Genomic DNA, 18,180 nt, shown 5'->3' on the forward strand with positions numbered 1-18,180 from the left:
AATGATTGAAAGATGTTTATTTTTTTTGGTAGAAAGTTTGTGAAGAAGTAGGATTGTGCAGAAGATTGATGAGTTGAATCTCCAAAAAGTGTGTAATAATGTGAGTATACAGTATATACACATGCTGGAAAAAGTAATAGTTTTAAGAAGCTGAAGGCAGTATGTGTCGACCCTATGTGTGGCGATTTGAAGAAGTGAGAAACTCCTTGAATGAGAGATGTGTATTTTTTCGGTAAAATTTTGAGAAGACTGATCATGATCAGGCTTGTACAGAAGATTGACAATTAGAATCTCAAAAAGTGTATCAAAATCAAGAGTTTTTTTGAAAATTTGTAAACAAGTCAGTTTTTTGGGAAAGCATGTATAACCTTAGTTTCATTCCTCATTTTCATGTATTTCAATTCTGTTGATAAACTAATAATTACCAGCAAGTGAATACTTGGGTAGTAAGTAGTATTAGCAAAATGATGTTGCCTCTGAGTTAGAAGATTTTGTCGTTCATAATTATTTTAGTAATAGTTTATTAAAATGAAAATATCCACCATCTCTTATTGATATTATGGATGAAATGATTAATATTCACTACCTTGCATTATATTATTAATTGCAAGATTTCAACCAATGTACCTAGAATACTATATATTGTATTCTAGGTACATTGTTTTCAACGTTGCAAGTTTAATGTTGTAAGTGCTATGGTAGGTAACAAAAATTTTCATGGAGTTGAGTCTTAATGTATTATCGATCATTACAACTTCTAAATCTCATTAATTTCTATCTGTGAGATCCACAAAATATAGATGTGAAACAAAGTAAGGTTACTGAACTGTACTATAAAACTTTCACTGAAACATTTTGACTAAGTATGCTGTTTAATCAAAACTTTTGGGTATTCCAATCTATCAAATTATTATGCATACCTTGTTAAGTTCATATTTTGAGAATGTAACGATAACTGTTCTGATAATGTGATTATGATCAATAATGATGATTCATTTTTTTACAGTCGACTCGAAAATCGGCTCTCCTCAGTTCAGCGAAGAAAGCAAAGTTAAAAACGAATCCTTCGAGAGTGCGCTTCGCTGAAGGCGTTGTAGTCAATGGATCACCACTCTACCCGGTAAGATTCTAAAAATGTGCTCATGAAAAAATCAGTTTTTCAAAATTTCAGCTAATAGAACAGAAATAAATAATTTTTATTCTAATAGCATTTAGCTGTCTCAAATTTATTTTCAATTTTTAATAACCAATTCAATTTTCTATTCTAATAGCATTTAGCTGTCTGAAATGTATTTGTGTTTTCAAACTACCTACTAATTTGATATTTACTTTCATTTTTAAATAACCAATTCAATTGTCTATTCTAATAGCATTTAGCTGTCTGAAATGTATTTGTGTTTTCAAACAACTAATTTAATGTTGTAGGTTTCGGCGTTCAGTGCGGGCGACCCGAACATCCCCCTTATGCCGAACGTGCTGAAGGTGTTCCTGGAGAACGGACAGACCAAGTCGTTCAAGTACGACAGCACGACGCGGGTGCGCGACGTTGTCGCCTCACTGCAGCAGAAGCTCTGCCTGCGGGCCATCAACCACTTCTCGCTTGTCCTCGAACAGGTCAAGAGTCTCCGGCGAAACAAGTTGACGCTGCTCAATCCCGATCATACGCTCGCCAGGGTGAGTTCTGCTTCAAATCATGCTAATTCTGCAAAATTTCGTTTCTTTTCAGAGTCGTATCTTGTACAAGTAAATATTTATTTGTAAAATAACATCATACTACCCTTTTTGAGAACTATGATGTTATTTTACAAATAATAAATCAAGTAGCTCTGAATATATGTTTTCAGAAAATATTTATTTGTACAGAGATGTCTGGAAGCAACAGATCAGTGAACCAGTTTGCTTGCAAGACAACAATGAAATTAACAATCTTCGAAAATAAGTTGAGAATTGAAAATAATAAAAATTTAAAAGTTAACTAAAATATACAGACTAATTGAGATTTTTTGAAGGAAATTTAGTTTGAATAAGAAAACCTCAAGATATCATAATCAGAAATTTATTAAAATAATGAGATACCCGTTCCGGTTGTATAGGTCCATGCCATGGTATAGGACGTTTTATGTTCCAAACTTAAAGCCGATTTGTGTTAACTCGAGCCGATTACTGTCAATGACTTTCTATTACTAGCCTACTGTTTTAACCGGGTGAGAGTGTAAAAACAGCACACTATGTGACTACCACCGTCACATAGCCTCACGAAAAAGTATTACTTTACTCTGTATAAAATTACTTCTTACTTGGGATGGACATGCGCAGCAGAAAAGGCATACAGCGGCAGGGATACAACGGCAGCTATGTTGCCGTTGTAAACCGGCCAGAGTTTTCCAATTTCCAGTGAGTATTCAAGTGCTCATGTTAAACTTAGGAAGCTTCCTCTCTGCAATCACAGACTCGACTGACTCTAATCGACAAATTGTCAACTGCGCTTCCACCTATGACTCTATCCATCTCTGTAATTGGCTGATCTCCCACCATTTCTCTGCGCCGCTAATTCCTCCAAGTCTGAAGTAATTTTGTACGGAGTGTAGGACAATCGACTTGAGTTAACAGTGAAACTTGGAACATAAATGCACTATACCATGAGATCTTGTTGTGCTATTTTTCCTCTATGATAGTATGTTGATATTGTTATGAAACAGGTCTAGTTTTCATTATGTTATTAGTTTCATCCAGTAAATTTGAAAGCAATCAACATTGTAGTGATTTATATAATACCAAAGAGAAAATAATACAATTGATCAATCCAACTCTGTCAATACTAATCTGGTTATGTGCCTAGAATAAATTTCAATTGACGTTTCACTGCTCTTACTATTCTGTTTAACTGCCCATACTATATTCTACTTCACAATATAGTTCAAACCGTAATGTGAAAATATACACTTATGGATCCACCCCGCAATAAAACAAAACTCATAGACAATTTACAACGGTATTTCTTCTTTTCTTTCTATTTCTCCATTATGCTCCACCACGGAATAATGAACAACAGCAGTATAACAGACCAATAATCTCTCTTTTCTGTCGCTCCACTATAAAAATTTGAACTTAATTAACCGGTGAAACTGAATGAGGATTAGTTGTCGTTTCACCAGTTATAAAAATGTGAATCAATACGGGGTAATGATGACTGTAAACTGTAAAGTTCCTTCTATGTCTGCCCTTTTCCTATTATAACATCATTGTTATGGTTTTCCAATACTGCCGACAATGCTAGCCAACATTTGCATTGTATGTCGTTTATTATTTCGAGCAAGCTTGAATGTTTGCCAATGTGCAAAGGATTAATGTTGATGAGTTAGTTGGTTAACTACTGCAGACGTTCCAACTTGAGAATTATTACGGTTTCCTAATAACAAATGAGTGTCATTACACAATTGTGGGAGCGTGTGAATTAGGTGCTCTGTGAACATTATCGTTACCGTTTACCGTATTCCTATTTAGACGGTCTTGTTATGTGGTAATTAATGTTTTCCTGGCTACTCTGAACATGTTTTAATTGTTTGCTAATGTTTAAAGTTTGTTCGCACTTTGTTACAATAGGTAACTTGTTTTTCTGTACTATCAATCAAATTCAACAAGCACCGTCACTATACAGTACTTCAAACACTATTGTTGTTCTCTAATGAGACATTCTCTTCCAAGAATTCTGTTCAGACATGAGAAGTGGTTGATGAACTCAAATTGAAAAACTTTGCTGCAATTTAATTTATCACTAGAATTCCTCGTCACTCGTCTCAAGTTTGTAAACTTATATTATCTATGTCAACAAAAACAAATTACTTTGAGTTTAGTTTTAATTATTGTTCTAAATATTGATTGAAACAATGTTGTTTCAATGACATTTTTAATTGAATAATTCAAGAAGTTGGATCGATTTTCAATTGAATACATTCGAGAAGGCATTTTATTATTCGAGGTTTTTTCAGTGTGTAAGATGAACTTTCTTGCCCAGTGTTTTTGTTGAACTTGAATTGAATAGTTTTTGTTTTATAACTGCATTGGTTCTGATTTGAATCTATTTCCCAGTATGATATTCCAATTTTCTTGAAGTTGAGTATTCGAAATACTTCTACAATATAGTTCAATGATAGTATGACTTCAACTCCACATCTTGAAACCTTGAAAATCTCAAAAGATCTAATCTTGTAATTAATATAACATTCCATGTTTATAAGTTACTGTTCTATTTTGTTTTATATTACTGCTCTTTGTTTTTGGTTGAAGAATTTCTTTCATAGATGATTCAATCACGAGAAAAAGCTTGACTGTCATTATTCCGCTACAATTTCAAGCTTTTTCTCGTGACTCAATCATCTAAGCCTGATATTGGATTATTTCTGATTTGTGTATTACGTACCGGTACATATATATGTAGCTCATGTACAAGAACTACATTTTTGAAACAAGCTAGAAACAATATATGGTACAAGCTGGAAACCTTTCTATTAAATCTTGATGAATGGTTTGAATTTTGAAATTAATTTTTAATTTATGTTGCAATTTCATTCGCAGATAGCGTCAAGGCCCGGTTCACACAATCTTCGCTGCTTATTTCGAGTGGCTTTTGTACCAAGGGATGCATGTGAATTAGCTCAACAAGATCTGTCGGCCTTCGAATATTTGTATTTACAGGTGATCTAGTCATTTCATCTTATTATTCATAATGTCATTCCAATGCAGAATTAGCTGGTATAATAGTCAATTAAAATAATAAGGTTTAATGTGGGATAGCTCAATTATTATAAAAAACCGAAATTAAATGCTGTAGACAACCCCGAAGGCTTGTGCTACTGAAAATATTGACAACAGGGTAAACAGCTAGAAGGAAATTTGATGAGAGTTACCATTCAAAAGTCAATTATTTGCCATGGCGGGAAAATAATTTCCCGGGCTGGCAATCAATCTTCGGTGTGGTTTAATTCATTTAAATTTGGATTCTCGCTCAATAATTATTATTCATTTCATTAGAATTTGAACAAATAAAATGTCCATCTGTAGGATAGTTTGGTAGAAAAAGCATGAAACTGCAGAAGACTTACGGTGACCAAGCTTGTTCTCATGACTGAACCGTCTATAAAATAAACTAACACAATGCAATTTTTTAAAAATAATTAGGTTTCACAGTACAGTAATAATTTGGTAGAATATTCTAGAATGCGTTTTTGATTGCATCTGTATTGTTTTGTTTGGTTTTTGTTCCTTAGTGTTGCAACGACGTGGTCCAAGAAAGGTATGCTCCCGAGTTGAAGTACGACATAGCACTGAGACTGGCCGCCCTCCACATACACCAGCATGCCATCTCCAATAATATTCCACCCAGCAAGATCACCGTCAAAGCAATCGAGTGAGTAAAAAACTAAAATATCACCTATAATTCTACTCTGTCGATTTTAAAAATTGGTGTTTTTTCACGTTAGACATTCCAATCCATTGTACAATATCTTTAATGATGATATGGTATCATGGTGAAAGGAATATTGAGGTAATGCAATTATCATATAATAATGTTATTTCTCATATATTAACAATAATCAGTTAATCAAAATTTGTGCTTTTAATAGATAGGCTTAGTCTGAAGATTTTTGTAAACAGAAAATTTTGGCAACAGAGAATATACCTGCTGGTGAAACTATGCAATATAAGGATGTTAGCTACTGTAGGCCTACTATGAAATTTTTATTTTTTAGTAAAAACCATCCAACTTCGGATTACATATTATTCAATTATTTTTGTTGATTACATTATTCATCTGAGATAACCGCGTATTAATGTTCAATCCATGAAATAAATTGATGAACTGTGAAGAACTCTCTTCTTTTTTCTATTCAGTCATGACGGAACATCAAGACTGATTAAATATGATGCTATTTTATTGAATTTATATATTTTTGAATAATGCTTTATCTAATAGGTGTTATTTCTTCTAGTCGTTGTATTATTTGTTATACTTCCCAATCATAACCTATTAGATTGGGAGCTGCATTTTTTAATTTCATTTATTCACATACAAATCGTTATCAAAACTTAATATTCAAACACACACATAGGCTACAATAGTAAGTTATTGATAAAAATGTTGTGAGAAGCCTCCTTGGAAATCGCATCAAGGCGTGACAACGCTAAACTGAATAAAATATAAAAAGACTAACCCAATATCACCATTACAACTACCGTACTCAGAAAAGGAAAAATAGATAAGAAATTCTTAGGCCCAGCTAGAAAATTGAAATCTCTTTGCCAGAATCTACAAGGAATTATATATTCAACACTGTATTTTCAATATAATGCATGGTTCATCCACGATAATTTAAAAATCCTTAGGTCCAGCTAGGAAAATGAATTATTATTCTTCGCCAGAATCTGTTTGAAATTATATACCTAATTCATTATATTGTACTTTCAGTCTCGTGCATGGTTCATCCTTGATAAAAAAATCTACGTGCTCTCGGATTGTCTGATAGATTGTAAAATGCATGTTGGGCTGAAATGCTTTCGACTGCCAAACCATGTTAACAAGTCGGTCGAACTCAGATGGGCTGTGTGGTGAGAGAGAGGTCAAGAAAGATTTCCCTGGAGGCTTCCACTCTACCTTCAAAGTTGCTACATTCCCAGAGCTCAGAGTTTCACTGTTATAGGAGCTGACTTGACATAACCTCCCTCCCTCCCTCCCTCCCTTCTACACTCGATATCAGTGATTTGTTACATTTATAGCAATCTCATATATCTCTTGTCTGTCTGATTTATATTTTACTTCATTATTTTCCTCCAATTCTTTATGCTTCATTATTGATTTTGTTTATCTTCAAGGTTCATTCATATGCTACCTGTTTCATTGATTTATTCCACTTACAGCGATCCCATATTTATTGTCAATCCGATTCATTTAAATCCATTTCATTTATCTATTGATTCAATGATACACAATAATTTATTAAAATGATTATGGGATGACCAACACGCACAACCCAAAACTGTTCCTATCCCGAATTTTTACTCATATTATATTAATTCAGAAAGTAGGTAAGATTTTCCACAACTATTTGTTAATTCTGATGTATTTCTTATTATTTTATCATCTTCTTTTCAATAAATTGTCCTTCTTAGAAACAATTGCCCAATTACTTCATTTTGATTGCGTTCTTTTATCAGCCCAGATCTTGTTCTTCATTAATTGACCGAAGCGAAGCTGAGGTCTTAGTTTCGACTCCATCGGCTTTTGTCTGTTTGTTTGTTTGTACCGCAGTTACAGTCGCAGTCTTCCTCGAAAGACATTTATAAGTCCGATGTCCCTGGAAACATTGTCTCTAGCATTTTCATTTTCAATGGAAAAATAATAGATGACATTGCTAAATCTTCACAATATACTGTACTTTCATAATGGCCCTTCTCTTTAATTTGAAAGTTGTATTCATGAGCGAGGTCTACTGTTCGCAGAACTACTAGTTTATATTATTTAACTCTCCATTATTTGCTTTACTATTTATTACACTCTTCATTTCATGTAAATATTTTGTGTTTCTCCTTTATATTGAGTATATTTATAATTTTGCCATTTATCATTATTCAAACCTCCTTTCATCGCTGTATCAAATTATGGTTGGAACTGAACTATTGAAATGATAGGTCTAACAACATTGCTAAGATTTTATAAAACTATTCAGTAGAAGAGATGAAGAATTATGAATAAAATAATTATATACCCAATATCAAATATCGTAATCATATTATTTCAAATATTGATGAAGAAAAGGCCCCACTATGCATGTTTTGTATCCATGGATATCATGTATATGTGTCATATGTGTCCATGTATGAATCCAAGATAAAATGTTCACAAAAATAGAAAAACATCATATTATAATGGAAATGGAAAGTAAAGCTGTAGTTGTAATAGTCCAAGCTGCAGTAGTCCTGCTGTAGGCTAAGCAAAAAGATATAGGCTACTATTCAAGTTTATAATTGATTCTCATTCTTGGCAATAACTTATTTACTTATTCACATTTTTCAGGAAGGAATTCGGCCTGGAGAGGTTTGTGCCGGTGTCGTTGATGGAGTCGATGAAGCGGAAGGAGCTGCGGAAACTGCTCAGTCATCTGCTGAAGCTCAACCAAACGATGACCGGCTCTAGCCACAAGTGTCTAACTAGTTTACAAGCCAAATTATATTATTTAAGCATCATTTCTGAATTACCCAGCTACGGCGCCAAGTGTTTTTCAACAAATATCAGGGTAATCACCTTTTTACCCATTCTAATTTCAAGTTCTTTGTATTTTCTACTACCAGTACTTTTGTAATACGTTTGTACTGCTTTATTATTATCATTTCTGCCTTGAAGCTAAGTTTTGCCGAAGAGTCAAATAACAATGACTTCTAAATCGACTCGTTCTATCAATTTTGTATCTCATGTAAATCATTAGTAATTTTTAATTGAATTCTTACAACGTCTTTCCAGATGATCTAATTTGTAAGGCCTACTAGTGATTTTAAAAGTTTGAAATGCGAATTGGCATTAAAATTGTCTACATTTCTAAAGAAATGTAATTTTCGTTTTTTATCCAATGAATTTGAATTTCAAGGAATTCCACAGGATTTCTAGTAGGCCTTGGCTTCTGTGATCAGCTCTTTCATAAATGTGGAATGTCATCTCAAGAAATAAAAACAAATTTTGAGATTTTTCTCCAGAAAATTATGTGACCCTACTTACAGTACATGTGGCTACTGAGCAATCAGTCTCAGCAGCAGCCTCAGTTGTTTAACCTCAAGATGTAAGTTAGATCTTAAAAAGTCGAATTCGCCTTGAAAATATTAGGTGTGAGTAGTAGATTTAGTCCTCCACCAATATTTGTCAAAAAATAATCGAGGTTGGAATAATAGATACATAAATGATTGATTTATTTCACTCACTCACTTGAAAATGACATTCTAAGTCGAAATATGTCGTGAGTAATAAAATAAAGTTGAAAAACGGGTACGCTAAAAGCGGATTTTTTAAAATTTTACATGAATAATTATGTGCTCTATGTTTTTGTGATTATGAATTTTTCATATTCAATATAAAAATTTAACAAAATAATGTTTTTTTTCGCAGGATTGCAATATGGAGACTGTCATTCTAGTGAGTCCTAAATTAGGAATTAGTCAAATAATTGGGCTGAGGAATAGTGTGGTGAGTACATTTGCTACAATCTCAAGTAGTATTATTTTTAGATTGTTTTAAATGAATGCATAAATTCATTATCACAAAACTATTATATTTATGCCTATAAGTACAGTAATGAGCATCAGTATCAAAATCAAATATTGGAAACCTAAAAGAGAATTATCAAAAAAAAATATTTCATCTTCTCATTTTTTTAATCAATTCTTAATAAATTTAATGAATCATGTAAATACTGTAAAATAAAAATTGAAGAGTTAGTATTCCAACTTTATTAAATTAGTAAAATCCTATATTTTTATTGCAAACTGCTTTGATAACTCCAATTCAATCAATAACTCTTTCTTATTTTCTTGAATGAAAGAGTTAATGAATGGTTTCAAGAGATAATAAATGGAACAAGCAGGCCTAGTCTACAACTATTAAACGCACTTGATAATAGTGGTATAGATTATTAATATATTTTTTATTTATTCATCCATTTCTACAAAATCCCACTATTAAAATTATATTGGAAGTGGAAAAACAGGCGAACCCTTTAATAAACCTCTCCCGAATCCAGATATGATTTACTCAATATTCTAATATTAAACATAACATAGATCAGCTAATAATCATCAATCAAATAACTGCTCAATGAATTTGATATAAAATTATTGATGTATTTTGTTATAATTTGTCTTTTTCAGCCTGTACCATTAGCTGATATTGAACAATTAGCGATGGTGAAAGTACAAAGAGAGGATCAAATTTCAAGTCTTGTTACATTATCGATACCTTCAGCTTTACAAAAGGTAAAAATACTTTTCAATACATTATTTCGTTTTTATGCTTTATTCTCATTTAATTTATTCGAAGAAATATGAAATATAACGAAATGTCCCAGTAAGATGATGATGATATGAATACACTGATGCTAACGCCACACTCTCGCCAAGTCACTTGCCAAGCGCCTCGCTGTATTCATTTATACGGGAGGAGTGAGGGCGAGCGGTGGCATAGTAGCCATCCACACTCTACTCACGCTCGTCGTCATTTGTACACACTTGTAAAGAGTGTGTAAGCGGCTTGAGAGAGTGAAAATGCGCTCTCAAATAAACTATTTAATTCTTTTCACGAAATATATAAAATGCAAGATACCATTACAGCATAAGATAATGTGTACATTCTCTAAAATTCACGTTGTTTCTATAATAGGTACAGTACTTGTCTACTCGATTCTCGTTTGTGGCTACCTTTCTTTAGAAATATATTATTTATTAACATGAAATCTTGTATTCGTTTCTTTAATTTTGATTTTTCAAATTAATTTTATTCTGGTTTATTTTATTTTGAATGATTTATTTGCAGATGCATAGAATCGCCGTTACGTCGACTTTTACCCCTTGGCATTATCATCAAGTGAGTTGTTTCGTTTTCTGTTTTTCTTCTTTTCCTTTCAAAAACTAATCCAGTTCATAGATTTTTTCCCAACTGATAATTTCAATTTCTCCCAAATCAAAAATTTAATTCAATTCTGTAATTTATTGATTTTTCTATTAATAATATACTGGGGAATTTTATTGTATTTAGTAAGATCACAACCAAACAGGCTGAAATGTTTAACTAATTCATATACCTTTCTTTGATTTATTCCCTTATTATTTTCATTATACTTCAATAATTGAAGTACAGAGTGTTTCAAAAAGAATGACCCACCTATATTTATTCTAGAAAATGGTGCACACAAACCAATTTTACATCAAATTACTCACAGAAGTATCAATTTTGATAATGTACTATTATGTAGTATCAAGATAATGTATTATAAGTGTTCTATGTGCCCCCCTTTTGAGGCTCGGACGACATCTAGACGGTAGCCAAATTCACTGCATCAGTATAACTGCACCGAGAAGTCATCTTGCGAACAGTCTGTGATGAATTTGGCTACATAATTTGTCGTCCGAGCCTCAAAAGGAGGGCACATATAACACTTGTAATACATCATCATAAACTTGATACTTCTGTAATTTGATTTAAAATTGGTTTGTATGCACCATTTTTTTAAATACATATAGCTGAACACACTTTTTTCTATGTATTTCACACGACATGCAGTCAAATATTTAAGTAAATATTCAAAATCTTCTACTTACTGACTGTAGAACTTTCATTCAACGATCATTTTCAACAGTTTTCAAAACAGTATTGAAAACTGTTGAAAATGATCGCGAGACGGTCGAAAGTTTTACAGTCAGTAAGTAAAAGATTTTGATTACCGTACTTAAATATTTGACTGCATGTCGTGTGAAATACATAGGAAAAAGTGTGTTAATACATCGCAGCTCGGAATGGATCAAGAAACCATCATCTTAAATATAACTGTTTGAAATTTGATCATTCTTTTTGAAACACCAGGTATTATTATGATTCGATTATCCATTTTCTTCTTTCTTTTGAACTTTTGTTTGGGATGGATATGAAAATACCCAAGACAATAGAGAATATGAGGACTATTCATGCAATTGCAGTGTACTAAATCGAGTTGAAATAATCCAAGTTTTCAATTTTAACAGGAAGTAACGTTTAGTATGGAAGATCGTGATGCAGAGGAGTTAGTTCTGGTTTTACAAGGCTATTACAGGTTGTTGACGGGACAGAGTTTAGCTGTACAACAGGACGTTGACGTTTGGATGCTAGATTCAGGTAAATAGGAGTCCATTCTATTGAATGAAAAATACACTTACCTCTAAAATAAAATAATTCATTGAGGAACAACAAACTATACTTTACAGTTCACATTATAAAGATATCATGATAAGAATTTTATAACACAAATAGTTGCAGAAATGATTGAGTCCAATATAAAATTGAAGAAATGATATTTCAGAGAAACCAGAAAGCTTGTGAAATAAGTGTGTGAGAGAAAGATCATAAAAGAGAGCGTAGGTTTTTTTTGATGAGAAGGGCAACCGTGTGCTCTTATTGTTTTTGTTTTTTTTTTCAATTCAAAAATTCTCTATTCGTTTTTTCAAAACAAAAAATATACAAAAAAAAAACAAAACGTTCAGCAAAAATATAAGAAACCAATCACCTGCAAAGGAAATCTTGTACGCAGGTGAGAGTTGCTATTAAAATAACATAAAGCTCCAAGCTGCAAAATAAGGTCTGCACGGACTATAGGAAGATTTTTATCTTCCTATATCTAATCTAGGAAGATTTAGGAAAAATTAATAATTCTTATTACTGTATTTCTGTGAAGGATCAACTAAAAAATGTGTCTAATAGAACGTTGGAAACGTACATCTTATAATAGGGGTATTCACAATGTTGTTTTAGCCAGCTGAAGTGCTATTTGATAACTCTGGATTGTGAACGCCTCATCTAAAACCAACTGCTATAAGCTAACTGCAATAGAGCTCGAAGCGGATAATTTGTGTAACTCAAAGTTTATAACCCCACTTTTGCTACCAAATATGACCAAAACAAATATGGCCGCCGTTTTAACATAGTTAGCTAGAGTTAGCGGACTCATCTAGAGTTAGCGCGCTATCTGCTATTTCGTCTGCTATTTTTTTTCTAACGTACAACTATAGCATTGAGTTAACACAGACTTAGCAAATAGCAGGAGTTAGCGATTAGCTTGACTTGGCCAGCTAACTCCAACATTGTGAATACCCCTATTGACAAATATACTGATTCATTATTGGAATTTGTTTCATTGTATATTGAAAATGACAAAATGACTTTTGCAGCCCCACTGTACCACTCTCAACATGCAGTCAAGCCAGAAAAGTGGAGCTATGCAGAAACTAGTGAACCCAAAGATGAAAAGTTTGTCAACTTCACCGTGTCTCCACCATACCATCCTGTCACAGCTAAACATGTAAGTTTTACTACAAGATCAAGTCAATAACAAGTAGGCCTACCATAATTATTTGTAACAAATTTATTCTCTCTATGAAATTTGCTGTTTTTACTACAATATTTGTGTTTTTGACAGTAATACCGCATTTATTAATGTTTCACTATTTATTAGCGAAATTCAGTCAGTATGATCATAAAGCATAAATATACCGTTCAATCCTCGTAACATTTGTTTCTGTTATTATTAAATTGTAATGAATCTATAATTTATTAAAAAATAATTTTCTGCTTGATATTTGCAATTTTCCTCAGCACTTAAAACCCCATTAACGTGAATACTAATCATGCACACAATAATTCATTCAAGAATTGATAGTGTTCCAAAAATGAATAAGTAGTACCCACTTTCTAAAAAATAATTATTTTATTTGCAACATCTTTTGATTCGTTTTTTTTTTCTTTCAATTAATTTAGTTTGGCCTCTCCACCCACAAACTTGTGACCTACGTGAGTTCCACTCCTGGCCTTTCCTTAGGTCCTTCCGCTGAGAGAGGGGACGCCAAACTGCCTCTAGGGCGCCCGGCCATCCTCGACTCAGCCTCTTGACCCACATTTGTGCCTGGAGTTTAGCCCATCTCTGGTCTCTTGGGTTTTTCTTTTTGCCCCTCCAAAACTGCCCTGATGGGACAGATCCCGTGGGTTTGAAGGCAAGGCAGCTCCTGGAGTTGCCTTGGGGTCCCTTTTTGTCGCCTCCTACGACAAGCATGGATACTGTGGGTGAATTCTAGTTTTCAACACATTCTTGAGTACGATGATCGACTCAAAGCTCCCCCAACCCACAGGGGGCTATTACATCTAAATCAATATGTTTCAAATTGAGGTGCTTCAATCTATTCCAGTAAAATATGTATTACTCCTAAATCAAATATGTTTCAAATTGAAGTGCTGTAATCTAAAAGATCAAATTGTTGAATTACTTGAAGATCAAATACCACTAGGACACTTGATTTCAGAAAACGAATGTATGCACTATCATTTTCCTTTTTAAGTAGGTCTATAATCGAGATGTAGCAGAGAACTTGTATTAATATAGCTACAATATTTTTATAGTTTCCATGTAATTTTTTTCTTATGAATGACGATTTTATTTTGCAGAGTACTTCGAACGGAACGCTGAAAATGTCACATAGTAATAGCAAGATGATTCCAAGTAATGGTGTCGACAATAATATGAACAATATGTAAGTACACTACCAAAAATGCATTTTTCGAAAAAAAACACTGATAAGTATATCACTGAAAACTTATGAAGCATGAATGAATACTCGAACAATAATGAATGAATAAAGAGAATGATATTTAGAGTAATGAGAGAAATAAACAGTAAGATAGTAAAGTTTTTCTTGTGGTTCAACAATGTTCACTCAATCAAATTCTCTCCAGTATCCTTGTCGATGAATTTTAATAGCAGATTCAATATTATTTTGCCGGATTCAGTTATCAATAAACTTCAAATACTCTCTGATTTTGTTGTTTATTATTTTGTTTATTAATATGTATTTTAGAAAATTAGTCTGCTTCACTTTTAGAATTTGAAAACCTTATTGAATTTTATAAATGTCACTATTGTATTTTATGATAACCAAAGTTGAGCTATGCTAGTGTTTATCACTTATTTGTGTTATACTAGTTCTTCTATTGTAATTATATTACTATGTTTATTAATATTTTCTAAACATTCTAACAGTGGGTTAGAATGTGGAAACCCCATTAATTGTATAAATGTCACTATTCTATTTCATGATAACTGAAGCTGAGCTATGTTAGTGTTTATCACGTTTATTACTAATTGCTCTGTTGTATCGAAATCTCCGATAAAACTGCATTGTGCATTGAAGAAATAAACATCATATCCTTGAAAGAATGAAATAAGAATTCTTAAGTAGCCTACCCTTCTGAGAGTGGAAATGATTGCCACATGAAAATGACTGATAATAGTAGGAACATGTACATGTTATGGTGAATGAATAACACCTTTCGAAAGGGTACTTGGGAATTTCGATTTCATTCAATCAATTTTGTAGTAGCTCTATAAGGAAAAATTGCATATCATATCCTTATTCTTATTTGTCCTCATCCTCATATTTCAACTAATTGGTATGTTTCTGAACTCAGGACTGGAAAGTTGAAAGACGAGAATGGTTACCCGATGAAAAGGACGGCAGGAGATGGACTGGCAGCCGAGGACAAGTTCGGCATAGACATGCAGAGTGTCGTCTCCATGGAGATTCTGGAGAGCGACCCTGCTTTCGTCGAGGCTCACAACGAGGAGGTCAGCAAATCTAACAACAAATTTTTCTTTCTATAATCATACAACTTTATTCTATAATATTATAAAGGAAAGAATTAGATCACTTTTTGCTATTAGAAAAAACGACTAGCAGTCAGATATTTTACAATAAATGAATTAATCACTCACTGTGACATTTGGCAGGTTCGCCATCTTCTTGGTTGTCAACCAAGAAGATAGTCGTTTCTGACTACTACTCGTTTTTTCTAATAGCAAAAAGTGATCTAATAATAAGCAGTTCGTGATAGAAAACAACATTGAAGAAAGAATTAGCTTATACATGTACGGGATACGAAATACATGTTTGACGCATCATCATGTCTGAACTAATGAACTGATTAATTTGCAATTTCACATGAAGATTCTGAATTTACCGAGGATGGATATAGGCTTATTATCATTACTTTTAATCAATTAATTTGTATTCAACAGCCGAAACAAATTCAATCAATTTGAGATTCAAAGTTTACGCTACAATAAAAGCCCAACCAAACGGAACTTTTCCAAGATTATCCAAGTGAATCCGTAGCGAAATTGGTAGCAGGTACGATTCATGATTGAGAGGTGACATGTTAGAGACCAATAAAAATAATTTTTTGTTGGAAATTTTCAACTCAGATGAAAATTATCCACGTGATATTGACAAAATAACGAATAATAATTATATATTTTTTGTTTCCTGAACATAAGGAGATTGCATTTTGAAACACAACATTTTCCCCGGGTAGAAAGTACGGATTACCTACTAGTCTATAATAATTTTGGTCAATTGTATAAATAATAATTATTGGTGTATATGAAATTATCATAACAATTACCGTAATGGTGAATCACCCCCTCTATCATGATTTCTTTTCACTGACTATGAAAAAGAGAATAATAATACTGAGGGTGAAACCCACATAAGCTCTTAGGCTTGTGCGTGGGTAATGAGTGAGAGGAATGATGATGAGAGATGACGACTTCTTTTTAAGTAGTCAGGACCGACGGTTCTCGTCTCCTTCGAAAGACGGGGTGGCCGTACCTATGTGATTGAGCTGTGCTCAAAAACGTTTGCCCCGGTCGAGATTCGAACTCAGGTTATCTTGATTATTAGTCCAGCGCGTTATCACTTACAACGAGCCACCCAAGAGAAAAGAATAAGCTGAAAAAAGGAATGAAAATTCAGAAAAAAAATAATAACTTTATACATTGTAACAAAGTTGGTTCTTGATATGATTGAAATCAGTGATTCTATAAAAAATATGTTCAGTTCTAGTAGTAAATTATTTCAATAGGGCTACCTGAATGTTTAATCATAGGAAATTACTAGTAACCCTGTTATATTTTTATACAGAACTCATGAAACTTTCTGAAAATAAATATATATTATAAAAATATAACAAGGGCACTACTGATTTTCTATAATTAAGAAATGATATATTATATTATTAATATTATGAATTTTATATTATTTTTCAATAGGTAATGAGGAGGGTAGCAGAGATGCAAGAACTGGTTCAAAACTCTGAGCAGTACCTGACGAGACAGCATCAGCGCGAGTCCAGTGACTCAGAAGGCTCGCACATATCGTCACAGGACTCGGATGCGCCAGGCCAGCTCAAGCATAGTGATTCTCTACTGCTTTTGAATCAAGTTGTGAGTATTTTCTCACAAACCAACTAAACTAACACTGGAAACATCATTCATCGAGTTGTCTGTAATTATTGAAAATTTAATGCCTTTCTCATGCTATTTGTGGAAGTAAAATGCTCCACAAATGGTGGGTGGAAGTAAAGTGTTTCACAAAATGGTGGAATAGAATGTAAGAAGTATTACTGATTTATTATTCAAATAATGAAATGGTGGAATAGAATGGAAGTCATAATTGAAGAACTACTGATTCTTTATAATGCACTGTAACATAGTTGTAGAATTTTTGTTATTGATAATACAATAGACTCATAGGAGATAGAAAAGAATTTGCTTCTGTTTTAAAGATCAGTTAGTCATATCAGTTTCTCTTTTTTATTATAACTTAACACTTTTTTTATTATTTAAATTGGATAATATTTTTCAGTATAATTGTTAAAATCATTATAGGAGTGAGAAAAAGTGGCAACTGAAATTTTCAAGTGGTCTAATAAGCGAGTTATGGGTTGTTGAAGTACTAGGTAACTTTCTAGATTCCGTTTTCTTTCCAGATCATAAGTGGATTCGACTATATTATTAGATCTATATTATTTTTATTATTCTCATAAAAATTCAAAAAATACATCTTTCCAAACTAAAACATTTTATTCCCCATATCGTTCATAAATTGAAAGTAACAGTTTTGTAAATTCGATAACTTGTTTATTTTGGCATTAATCGCAAAAAAATTATTAGATCAAAGCCAATGATATAGGTACTGAATGTATTATAAAAAACTCCAATGGAAAATTCGAAACCGTTTATGATCTGGAAAGAAAACGGAGTTCAGTACTTCAAGAGCCAATAACTCGCTTATTGGACTACTTAAAAATTTCAGTTGCCACTTTTTCTCACTCTTATAATGATCTTAGCAATTATATTGAAAAATATTATCTAATTGAAAGTCTTGAACTGTGTTGCTACTGTGTGAGTATTGTAAGATTTAGAAATGGTGATTTGATTTGATTATCGAAATGTGATGTTTTCCATTTCTTTCTTATCGCTTCCCTTTTGTTTATATCGCTGTTTGCATTAATTTGATAATATTGAATGCTGTGTTTCCAGGGCCAGAATCCAGTACCTGAGAATTTGA

General features: G+C 32.7%; 1 protein-coding gene across 4 annotated transcripts in view; it reads left to right on the forward strand.

The window, feature by feature from the left end:
* LOC111046332 overlaps positions 1–18,180 on the forward strand; it is a 356,638-nt gene that overhangs the window by 325,855 nt on the left and 12,603 nt on the right. For 3 of the 4 annotated variants that reach the window (XM_039432065.1, XM_039432066.1, XM_039432063.1), the window contains 14 exons: positions 1,007–1,120; positions 1,426–1,674; positions 4,576–4,695; positions 5,268–5,407; positions 8,072–8,291; positions 9,152–9,229; positions 9,910–10,014; positions 10,571–10,621; positions 11,776–11,905; positions 12,955–13,085; positions 14,222–14,307; positions 15,242–15,398; positions 16,881–17,054; positions 18,153–18,180. The exon at positions 18,153–18,180 is cut by the window's right edge and continues 99 nt beyond it. In XM_039432065.1, coding sequence (XP_039287999.1) covers positions 1,007–1,120; positions 1,426–1,674; positions 4,576–4,695; positions 5,268–5,407; positions 8,072–8,291; positions 9,152–9,229; positions 9,910–10,014; positions 10,571–10,621; positions 11,776–11,905; positions 12,955–13,085; positions 14,222–14,307; positions 15,242–15,398; positions 16,881–17,054; positions 18,153–18,180 — 1,783 coding nt within the window. The remainder of the gene's footprint in view (positions 1–1,006; positions 1,121–1,425; positions 1,675–4,575; positions 4,696–5,267; positions 5,408–8,071; positions 8,292–9,151; positions 9,230–9,909; positions 10,015–10,570; positions 10,622–11,775; positions 11,906–12,954; positions 13,086–14,221; positions 14,308–15,241; positions 15,399–16,880; positions 17,055–18,152) is intronic. The other variant, XM_039432064.1, reaches the window with a different exon arrangement.

Source organism: Nilaparvata lugens, chromosome 7 (assembly GCF_014356525.2).
Source record: "Nilaparvata lugens isolate BPH chromosome 7, ASM1435652v1, whole genome shotgun sequence".
In the NCBI taxonomy this organism is placed as follows: Eukaryota; Metazoa; Arthropoda; class Insecta; order Hemiptera; family Delphacidae; genus Nilaparvata; species Nilaparvata lugens.